Source organism: Delphinus delphis, chromosome 3 (genome assembly GCF_949987515.2).
Source record: "Delphinus delphis chromosome 3, mDelDel1.2, whole genome shotgun sequence".
Lineage (NCBI taxonomy): Eukaryota > Metazoa > Chordata > Mammalia > Artiodactyla > Delphinidae > Delphinus > Delphinus delphis.
The window spans coordinates 121,510,768-121,522,976 of NC_082685.1; the positions used below are offsets into that span (position 1 = coordinate 121,510,768).

At 40.8% G+C, this 12,209-nt stretch overlaps 1 protein-coding gene across 1 annotated transcript in view; it reads left to right on the top strand.

Annotated features, from left to right (window-relative positions):
• Positions 1–11,833, top strand: part of ADAMTS6 (ADAM metallopeptidase with thrombospondin type 1 motif 6) — a 270,671-nt gene extending 258,838 nt beyond the window's left edge. Inside the window, exon 25 of the mRNA XM_060007024.1 lies at positions 11,155–11,833. Within this exon, the coding sequence (XP_059863007.1) occupies positions 11,155–11,264 (110 nt within the window). The 3' untranslated portion in view covers positions 11,265–11,833. The remainder of the gene's footprint in view (positions 1–11,154) is intronic.
• Positions 11,834–12,209: the final 376 nt, after the last annotated feature.

Here is a 12,209-nt window from a genome sequence, read left to right on the forward strand (position 1 = left end):
TACGTTTATGTGCTATTTGTAATTCACTCTTTAAAATCAGGAATTTTAAGCTGTGACAAAGTGAGAGAGCGGCATGGACATATAAACACTACCAAACATGAAATAGATAGCTAGTGGGAAGCAGCCGCATAGCACAGGGAGATCAGCTAGGTGGTTTGTGACCCCCTAGAGGGGTGGGATAGGGAGGGTGGAAGGGAGGGAGATGCAAGAGGGAAGAGATATGGGAACATATGTATATGTATAACTGATTCACTTTGTTATAAAGCAGAAACTAACACACCATTGTAAAGCAATTATACTCCAATAAAGATGTTAAAGAAAATCAGGAATTTTAACATGAAAACAGAGCTTGTGATTATGAAGTACAGACACTTCTGGCATGACTGTCAAAAGATTAAGTCTTGGGGCTTCCCTGGTGGTGCAGTGGTTAAGAATCTGCCTGCCAATGCAGGGGACACAGGTTTAAGCCCTGGTCCAGGAAGATCCCAACGTGCCATGGAGCAACTATGCCCGTGCACCACAACTACTGATCCTGCGCTCTAGAGCCCGTGAGCCACAACTACTGAGTTCGTGTGCCACAACTACTGAAGCCCACGCACCTGGAGCCCATGCTCTACAACAAGAGAAGCCACCGCAGCTAGAAGCCTGTGCACCGCAAGGAAGAGTAGCCCCCGCTCGCCACAACTAGAAAGCCTGCGTGCAACAACAAAGACCCAACGCAGCCAAAAATAAAATAAAATAAAATAATTAAATTAAAAAGAAAAAGATTAAGTCTTAATGGTTGTTGAAAGATTGGCTTTTTAAAAATATATATATTTATTTATTTTTGGCTGCGTTGGGTCTTTGTTGCTGAGCACAGGCTTTCTCTAGTTGTGGCTAGTGGGGGTTACTCTTCGTTGCAGTGCATGGGCTTCTCCTTGTGTTGGCTTCTCTTGTTGCAGAGCATGGGCTGTAGGCGCACAGGCTTCAGTAGTTGCGGCACGCGGGCCCTCGAGTGTGCAGGCTTCAGTAGTTGCGGGGCATGGGCTCAGTAGTTGTGGCACGTGAGCTCTAGGGCGTGCAGGTTTCAGTAGTTGTGGTGTGCAGGCTTAGTTGCTGTGGCACGTGGGCTCAGTAGTTGCGGCTCGTGGGCTCTAGAGTGCAGGTTCAGTAGTTGTGGCACATGGGCTTAGTTGCTCCGCGGAATGTGGTATCCTCCCAGACCAGGAATTGAACCCGTGTTCCCTGCATTGGCAGGCGGATTCTTAACCACTGCACCACCAGGGAAGTCCCAGAACTGGCTTTTTTGACATGCCCACAATAATATATGTTGAAGTTATCTTCATAACTTCATTTTAGGCCGTTTTAATAATTTCTCCAAATGCTTCTCTATAGTGGATAATTATCATACATAAGTTTTGCAGCTGAAAATGTAGTGCTGTTTTTATAGTGGGAAGAATATCATTTGCAACTGCACTTATTTCTGCCTTAAAGAAATTCTCTTAAAATGGATAGGTGTTAATCTGATATTTCTTGGATTATTTGGAGAAATACCTCATAGTCATCTCTGTCTGGTCAAATCACCTTTTATTAATATTAATCTGAAGTAAGCAGTTAGGACAATATTTTTATCCTTCTCAGTAAAGGAGGAAACTTTTAGGAAATTATTAATCCTGCAAAGTATGACTAATCTTAGAATTGTTATTCCCTAAAGCTGTTGACTCATTTAAGACACGATCACTCTCTTTTATAAAATTAGAATTAAAGTAGAAACAGTATATCTGTTGTAACTTGTTTTGTGTTCTCTTTAGCTTCCCAATAGTATATACTGAATATATTTAAATACCTGAAACCATCTGTTCATTTCATCAGAAGCTACTTATTGAATGCTTGCTGCGGCCAGCCTCTGCCATTTATTATGGAAAATTCCAAACACTTATAAGTTCATAGTCTTACGGGAAAGATACTTCGTTTTTTAAAAATGCAAGGTAGAATGTGTTATATGGAGCGGTTTACACAGGTGCTAAGAGTGCTCATATGAATGACTGATGACTTTAACATTTTGGATCAAGGCAAGCTTCATAGACTAAGTGGTCCATGAGCCAGTTGTAATCTGTGGTTGGAAAAACCCAGTGTGTACCCTGAGAAAAAGGATGAAACAGTTGATTGAAGTTATAACGTCATCCATAGAGATATGAAACGGCCAGATAACATGGATTTTAAAAGAGAAGAGGCTCTTGCATGAAAGTAATGTGAGAGTGACCTGATAGTCCGATCAGGGAGAGAGGAAGTGCCTCTTACAAAGGGGAACTTGGGAGGCAAGTCCAATTGTGGGGGAAGGAGCAGGTTCTGGTTAATGCAGGACGTAGAAGAGGACCCCTTTTTTTCTACCGGAATCAGGTTCCCTTGACTCTTGGAAAGGAGGCTATTGAGAAACTAGTTCATCTCTACTCCAAGCAAGACAGGGTAGGACTAACAGAGCTCTCTTGGGATCTAAAATACAGTCTTTCATTGGTATCTTTACGGGTAACACGGGCCGCTGATAGAATCTTGGGTATTGTTTCAACTACTGAAGTTTAGGAGATGGTTCCTCTCCTGATATCTTATTATTAAAATAATAAAAAGTTTCAAACATACAGCAAAGTTGAGAGAATTTTACAGTGGACACCCGCCATCTAGATTTTACCGTTAGCATTTTACTGAACTTGATTTATCACATAGATATCTATCTGCCCGTTCGTCAAGGTGGTGGTGTTTAAAAAATGTTCTCTCCAGTCATCCAACCATAAAGTCATTTAATTAGCAAACCTACCTACCATGTGCCAGCCACTGAGACTAGGAAAGGTTCCTGTCCTCAAAGGAAGCACAGTTTAGGAGGGGTGGCAACATGCAAACAAATAATTTTCACAATATGGGCAGTACTGTAATAGGGGTAGAAAGAAACTACCATGAGTACACAGAGGAAGGGGTTATTCAGCAGAAGCATCATAGAGAAGGAAAGCTTGAGCAGGGCACTGGAAGGTGTGAAACAGTTGGCCAAGAAGATGTTGAAATGCTGGGCATTGCTGGCAGAAGGTGATTGTGTGCAGTCACGGGGCTGTGGAGTCAAACATAGTTCAGTATGGTTGCAGAGGGTGGCATATGAACAGGTAGTAGAGATGAGGCTACAAAGAAAGAGACAGGGACTTAATTTGGAGGGTCCTGTATGCAGTGGAAGGAAGTTAGGACTCTATCCACCAGTTCTGGGAACAAGTGAAGGAAATTGGGGAGTGACATACTTAGGCTGGCCGGTGTATAAAGGGGCAGAGGGAAGATAGCCTTGTGTGGGAGAAGAGTTAAAAAGTTGTTCTAAGAGTCCAGGCTAGAGATGATGAAGGCTTGAACTCAGGCAGATATAGCAAGGATCAAAAAGAGGGTAATGGGGCTTCCCTGGTGGCGCAGTGGTTGGGAGTCTGCCTGCCGATGGAGGGGACGCGGGTTCATGCCCTGGTCCAGGAAGATCTCACATGCCGCAGAGCGGCTGGGCCCGTGAGCCATGGCCGCTGAGCCTGCGCGTCCGGAGCCTGTGCTCCGCAACGGGAGAGGCCACAGCGGTGAGAGGCCCACGTACCGCAAAAAAAAAAAAAAAAAAAAAAAAAAAAAAAAAAAAAAAAAAAAAAAAGAGGGTAATGAATTGGAAAAAAAGAATAAAATGGAAAGGAGAATAAAAAGATCCTGATGAACAATTGGACATAGGGATGAGAATATGATGTGGAAATGTTCAGTATGACCCCCAAGTTTCAGATTTAGGGAACTGGATACTATTAATCATGGTGAGGAATTTAGGCATCTATATGGAAATTAAGCACATTAGTCCCCGAAAGCCATAATAAAATAGTGGAATTTGAATAACATTTTAAAAAATAAAAATAAACAATAGAGATTGATTGAATAAATGGAAGGTTAAGGCAACAAAGGATAGTAAGAGAAAGAAAATCAGAAGTGGAGCATCCAGAAATTAAAAGTAAATATTGAGAGGGAACTAGGAAGAGGAAGAAGGAAGATATAATTTGCCATGTTTAACATCTACTTTAGCTTTTCATTCCTGAAAGCCTTCGGCTAAGAGTGAAGGCATTATAGGCTTGATCTTAACAGACTGCCACTGATGAGGGTAACACTACATTGCTGCTAAGAGTGAATTATAGACACACTGGGTATCACTGCATTTGAAATACTACTCAGTAATTTTTTAAAGTACATCGGGCAGCTGAGACTAACGTACTCAAGCTCACCTGAATTTCTATCCCAAATTCCACTTTATTCATCTTTATTCAGTTTCAGGTTCCCTTGTAGTTTGGTGAGTCTTTTCAGCTTCTCAATAGCAAAAGGCACTCTGTCATCTAGTAGTTATTGCTGCCAAATAATGATTCATGGTGTGGAAAGATGAGCAGGAAAGGTGTGGTTAGTATACATTGGTTTACCAGACCAGGTTGTCTAACGGTGGCTTTGGCGGGTCTCAGTCTCCCTCAAGTACATGATTTTGAGAGAGCCTAAGCAGCTCCAGAAACCTCCTGAGATCCATGGAACAAAACAGCTACTGAATATGGGTTTTAAGGTGGCTTCTGATGTATTAAAATCAGTGAAAGGAATGAATGGTGAAGGTCATTTGAACTGTGATTTCAAGGAGGTGAGGAAGACCAGACATTTTTGTTGCCAGTTTTTAAAATGGTCATAATCTACCTTAGCATTCAGGGTTACGTTCCCAACTGTCTGGTTTGGAGGGAACCCTGGATTTGCATTGGGATCAAAGCACCTCAAGTTGACTGTGGGTGGCATCCAGGGAATAAGACTGGGTAAGAAGAAACCAAGAAAGCAAAGGAGAGAAAGAAGTGGCTTAGTCCATGGTAGGATGGAATCAGAATAAAGTTCCATAGTTGATACCACCTTGCTTCAAGGGTAAAAAGTCAGTGGACTGTTCCCACTGCAATGAATACTGTCAGGTTCCTAGGCAAAACATGTTATTTCATCCTTTTCCAGTTTGAATATGTAAAATATCAAGGACTCAGGTACAGTTTCATCAGGAAAAGTATGCTGAGTTCACATCCCCCGCCCCCAACTCCTGCACCACACATGCACATGCGCAGCCTTTGCCACCATTTCACTTCTCACCAGGCTCTGCGTCTCCATGGGCAGTTTGACAGAGGTACAGCTGGTTGTACTTTTGTAATCCAAAGGATAGACCTGTAGGTGAGAGTCAAAACTCTCTGCTTACTGTGCTCTCCCTCTGAATTTCAGAAAGAACTTACAGGCACAGAGAACATGCATTCTCCAAAGAAAGATGCTGAATGGTCCAACTTGGTCATGGAAGGCTATGTCCCTGTGTATCCCAACTCCTCCATTGATATGATTTAGGCAGGCTTGGCAACATTTTCTGAAATGGATACAGTTTATTTACAGAAATACAGTTGCTCTTATACTCCATGCATTAAGTCAAGCCATCAAAGTCACAATGAATCCCCATCCAATTGCATTCTAAATTTATAAGCCTATGTTCAGTGTATTTTGAAATCATGTCTTTTAGGTCAGAGTTTTGAAATATTAATGTAAAGCACCTGGGGAAAAACTCACTGGCACTTCAATGATAAGTAGATTCATGTGTTGCCTATGAAACAGGTTGTCTAATTTTATCATTCAGCTCTACCAGAACCCAGATTACCAGTGAGATCCACTCCAGCATACCTGGCAAGTTGCTTAAGATTCTAATCATGGGTCTAGTTCACATCGTATGGCCTACGAGCTGGCTTTCAGCCCTTGATACATCCCTAAGTCTCTCTGAGAAAATGTAGGAATAGTCCATAAATTGTCATTCCCACCAGAAATCTCTAGCCTTGGATAAAGTGAAACTTTATTTTCAGGCAGGGAGGTGAGAGGAGATGTAAAAAAAGGAGAGACTAGTTAGGTCCACAAAATATTTCCTAGAAACCACACAGTAAGGACCTCTCATCCTTCTGATAGACTCTGAAGAAAAAAGGTAGAAAGAGTGTCTTGTCATTCTTCTCCCTAGAGAGTACTTAACTGGTACATGAAGTTAGTAGAAGAGAAAATCGGGCTCCTTCATCTTAAAATCTTTGACCCTGCTGGCTCAGATTCTGCTACTTAAAAAGCAGTAGATACAAGTGTATCTGTGTGAAGAAAACGTGATAGTAAAGATCAAACCTTCAAAATAGATCAGTTACAAAGTGATTATGTTATTACAAAAAATTCTACTTGAACTAAAGGATTCCTTTCAGTAACTCTCCTAGTATAATTGTTTATGTGCAGATTATGTATTACTTGGGTATAGAGAAACCAATATTTAGATATTTTAGATATCAGCTAGAAATCATTACCAACTGAGGATCATTCAGAAATTCAATCAAAACATGTCTGTTATTGTTTTGATTTCAATGGGAAAATGTGATTTAATTTATGCACAACATTTCCAGAATGGTTTTATCACAAATGTAACCTGTATTGTGTATTGGCTGAAGGGTAGGAATGAAAAGGCTATTTAATATTTTAAATGGGCTTTGGGGATGAGGCAGACAGACTAGTAAACGGTAAGTTTTATAATTAAGGCCTCACAACTACGTACATCAGCAAAATGTCAGTGAGTCAATCCAAGGGCTTATCAGGTTAGTCCTCTTTAAACAAAAAAGTGACACATGGGCTGAATGCACCAGTATAATTTAAAGTTTGTACTGATATTTTTAAGATTACACTCAGCTTTCTGTAATGATGGGGCTTTAAAACTTCTAGGTGTGTTAAAATGACCTTTCACTCGTGTAATTTTACAAAATCTAGGGAGAAAGGGGTAGTTGGAGAAATGTATTCAGGCTATTCTGAGTGCCCATGACCTAGAAGCCCCCTTTCAAAAAAAATTTACCCCTTCTCTAAGGTGGCAGAGCAAACCTCCTGATAAGGATGTCCCCAAAGACTGAATTACCAAGGCTATCAGCCAAGAATAAGAAGTATCGACAGGCAGAAACCTTTTTGCAGTAAGATGCCAAGAATGCTGCCAAAATAGAGTTTGGAGTCAGACAAACCTGAGTTCTGGTCCCACTTCTTAGACCAGCTGGCTGTGTGACCCATAGTGAGTTTTGTACGTAACCTTTTTGAGCTTCAGTTTTGCCATCAGTGTAAAGCTGACATTTTATATACTTAAAATGATTAAATGTATATAAATATGTAAAACTGCCTAAGGCAATGCCAGGCACATACGAAGCACTTGATAAATTATTTTTAATGTTATTACTAGATTAATCTCTCATGGAGTTAAAAGATCTGAAGAATGTAAGACCAGTCATTGGTGAGTAGGTTTTCATCACTCTGAAGACTGACTCTTCCAGTCTAGGCAGTCCCTAGACAGCAAAACCAAGAAGTAGGAATGGGACCTTCCTCAGGGCCCCACCTTCATGGGAGCCCCCTACACTCCATCAAGGCTGTGTCCTTGTATAGCCCAAGAATCACCATTTAATATCTCATCAAGGCCCATTATCTTCTTGGCAATCCTCAACCCTGGATCTTCCCTCAGATCTCTCCCTACCTCATCATAATTTACCTGCTCTCTGTTAAAGTCTTTTCATTAATTTGCTTATGTGTGCCAATGAAGAGCCTATATATATTTTGACAGGGATCCCGGAGAAATAATACAGGATGGTTGTTCTCCGATGTGTTATTGGTAACAGTAACAAGAGCTGATAAACTGAGTGTTCACTCTGTGCCAGGGCCACACATGTGCTGTAGGTGTTACCTCATACAAGCCTCACAGCATCCTATGGGCTTCATTTCACAGATGGGGAAACTGAGATTTAGAGAGGTGAAGTCACTTGGCCAAGGACAAACAAATGCTGGGAGGAGGTAGTGCCAGAATTCACCCCCAGACCTGCCACCCCTCACCACCGGTGCTCTCAAGTCCTGGGACACACATAAGCAGTCCCTACCTCCCTAAGCTTGATCCTGCTCCTAGGGCCCAAATGAATTCCTGCTTTCATTCAAGTTACTTGGAGTCAGGTTAGCTGAGAACAAACTTAAAAGAGGTATTGGGACGTTCAGAGGGGGACACCCTGGCATCTGGCCTCCAGCTGGCCCCTAGACTGGACACTGCTCCTAGCTGAAGGGCTGTTCTGGGGCCTCAGCATGCAAGGGAGGCTTCTCATTTACAGCACCTACCTAAGGAGCTGAATCCCTGAGTATTTAATAGCCTGAATGGGTGGATGGAGGGGGTGATTGGAGGAAGAAATAATTTATGAATATTTTATTTTATTCATTATTTATTGTCTACTATTTAATCAGATTCTAAAGTCTAAATCCAAAAGAAAAATCTGTGAATTTTCTTGTATTTTGCTCATCTCAGAATTTTCCTGGTTCAGAAACTCTTCCAAAAATGGAGTAATGAATCTCCCAATAAAGTTGTACCTCAGGAAATATTCTTCTTTGTTTTGTCTTCAAACTGACTTGTGTCTATAGGGCAGCATTTTCTCAGTAGTGATCTAAATATTGCATCCTTGTTGAGAAATTCAGAGCACAACTTACTCTCATCAGGTAGTAATAATAACTAATAGTGATAATGATAATAGCAATTCAGTATATTACACTTACTGAGAGCCAATGACCATTTTATGCACTGAGCTAGGTGATATCATAGGATACACATGCTACATGCGGGAGTGGGAACACTCATCTTCCCTATTCACAGATAAGGATGCTTAACCTCTTAGGCACAGAGAAGTTAAGCAATTTGTTCAGAGTCATAAAGTTCATAAATGGTAAAGCTGGGCTTAAACCCAGCAGTCTGGCTTCTAATTTTATTTCCTTGTACTATTAAAACAACCGGTCGTCCTCTATCCATTTATCAACTAAATCATTTCTATATTTTAGCAAAATAGACCAATGCCAAAGTTTATTTGGTACTTTAAGCAGTCCCACCAAGCCCTGTTAACAGAGCATGACAGTGGTAGTCTCCGCTGGAGGGCTGCCCCATTAGGATGGTGATTTGAAATTAAAGATGAGTGATATGTGTCAGCTGTCCTCATCCTTTATGCTTAGCTTTTCTCATCATTTTAATGAATGCATTATCTGGACAATATATTCCTCTAGGTAACACTGATACAACTTTTTTTTCCCACAAAAATATTCTTAGTCTAAACTTTTTTTGGTTACTTTTCACTGGTCATGACAGAGAGGGGGAAAAAAATAACAGGTGATTTCCAAATTAAAATATATGGGGACTTCCCTGGTGGCACAGTGGTTAAGAATCTGCCTCCCAATGCAAAGGACATGGGTTTGAACCCTGATCCAGGAAGATCCCACATGCCATGGAGCAACTAAGCCCAGGCACCACAACTACTGAGCTTGAGCTCTAGAGCCCGTGAGCCACAACTACTGAGCCTGTGCGCCACAACTACTGAAGCCCATGCACCTAGAGCCCATGCTCCACAACAAGAGAAGCCACTGCAATGAGAAGCCCGTGCACCGCAATGAAAGAGTAGCCCCTGCTTGCTGCAACTAGAGAAAGCCCATGTGCAGCAACGAAGACCCAATGCAGCCAAAAAACATTTTTAATTAATTTTAAAATAAAATAAAATATATGGAAAAAATAAAATAAAATATATGGAGATATTTTCACCTAAAATTCAGGCTTGATTCACCAAATATCATCCAGTTTCTTCTTTTTTAGTACAAAGTTTAAAGAAATTTTTAATGTCTCTCCTACCTTCTTTCAGCCAAAACTTAAATTTATTGAAAATCTTAGTGTAGAAAGTTTCTATTCAAATTTCTGTTATTCTCTTTGTAAATCAAATTTCAAGTAAGGGAGTTCGATGGTGGCAGAACTTATGCTTTCAGAGGAGTAAGGGTTACAGTTTAAAATTTTCAGTCTTTCACCAAAAGAGCCTTGAAAGTGAGATCAATAAAATTGTTTCCTTACTTTTTAATAATAAGAACTGGAAACTTTCCCATTTCTTTGCATTTAATTTTCCATGTTTACCATATGGCTCATGTACCATGTACATGATCTCTTAGAACTTCAGTGGATTTCTGAAGCCAGGAAAAATAAACAAGGAAGCAACAACAACACTGTTACACTGAACATTTCCCAGTGTTCTGCCTGATTCTAATTACCTTAAACAGTTTACCCAGGATGCTTCAGTATAACCACCTGGAAAAATGAGGGTGGAACTTTAATTCTGGGAGGCAAACGTAATTACTAGATTTACAAAGTATTTTAAAATCCCCAGATAAAATTGAAGAGAGGACTGGAGAGGAATATCACTATTAGCAGTAGTGACGTTGTATGGGGTGGCAGGGGTTTCTGAGAATCAAAGGTCAGTCTCTTTTTCTGCACTGGCCCCTCAGCCCCATCTTGTGCAACCAGCCTCAACGGGAGGTGGAGAAAGAATCATTTATTCACCTTCTGGCTGCAAGAACAGCAGACTTCAACTGTGGCAATTCTAGTACTGAGGAGAAAACACACATAGGAAAAAAGAAGGCCATGTCTCACTTCCAAATTAAAAAAAGACATTTCTACATGTTTCCATAACCCACAGACTGCTGCCATTTGAGGCCAACCCCTCAAAGTTTTCCTCTTTGTCTAGTGTAGTTGCTGAATCTAGGCCACTGTCAGCAATCCTTTTCATTCACCGAGGCCCATCCCCACACCCCACAGATGCAGAGATTCTCCTGGGACATGTGTACTTTGGTATCAAACAATGCAACTCATGTTTGATTTTGGATAACCTTGCACTGCTGAATAAAATAACCCTTGAGAAAGAAGCAATAAAAGCTCTGTAAGAAAAATGACTCATGTTTCCAAGCTGTCTAAAGTGATCACTTATCCCAACAAATGGTAATTCTTTCAAGACACAGTGGGCATACACCATACTTATAAAAGTCTGGGAGAAAAGCCTTGCAATCATTTTTTTTTAATTTGTGTTAAAATGTATCAAAAAACTATTTCTGGTAGGGTGTACCAGACAGGGTATGCTTGAAAACAAAAACAAAAACCACATGGATGTGAAAGCCAAGGTGCACTGGCCCAAGGAGGCAGGATGGGGCAGGGGTGGGGGGGGGTGGTCCTTGCTGAACATCCAGGCTCATTGTTTACGTACTTGTTTTTGTGCCTCTAATTGTTTTCCCTTTTCTGCCCTCACTCATTAGAGTGCAAAGATGTGAACAAAGTGGCTTATTGCCCACTGGTGCTGAAGTTCAAATTCTGCAGTAGAGCATACTTCAGACAGATGTGTTGTAAGACCTGCCAAGGACACTGACCCATGGAAAGCCAGAGAGAGCGCCTTGTCATTTCATCGTGGAAATGCATCCATCACAGAGAGCCACCCAGAGGAAGAGGATTGATGTCCTTGCAAATGCATTACCCTGTGGAAAACGTAACCACTGGTCAGCCCTAGCTGACAGGATTTCAATATTATTTTAACTTCTGTGAAGTGGGATTTTTTGATCCAAAGTGCTGGACACGGTATTAGGAGGGAATGCCAGATTGGAGAGATCCAAACAACACAGGGAGACTTGTTTACTGTGGAACGTTTGTGTTCTTTCGAGTAAATCCAATAGCCTGTTTACCTCCTTGGACCATTAAGATAATTTTTATTATGGACTTAGCAATGACACTGAATCCATTTGTATTTAAAACTGTTTAAAATGTAGCTGTTTTGACTTGGTCAACTATGGAAGTAAAGAAGATTCAGAAATCTTAAGTCATAGCTTAAAAATATTTACTATACTTTATCACTACAACAGCACCACGATTTAAATTCTAAAACGGGCTTTGAACTGTAATTTAAGGAGCAATTATAAATCAAAAGTAATGAAAGTTTGTATTATTTTTCTTCATTCCACTTAATTTCCTTAGGAATAATCCCCCTGTTCTGAACACTGCTGTGAGCCATATATCAACTATATTAAACTGAACAACAATGAAGGACTTAGTTTAAAGCAGTGCATCAGTTACTGCAGCTGTGCAAGTCTGTAAATTCACTGCTAAAAGACTGTGGCTAACTTGCCATTGTGCAAGTGAAGCTGAGATTTCCATTAAAACTTTAAGAGAAAAACATTTCAATTTCATGCAGAAGCCAGACCTGGGGTATGGTAGAGACTGAAGTACCAGGCCTTTTGCTGCCATCACACAGGATGCCTCAGTTCTTATTTGAGTCACCCCAACTCACTTGTGTTTACATCCTCTCCAGCCACAGAACGGC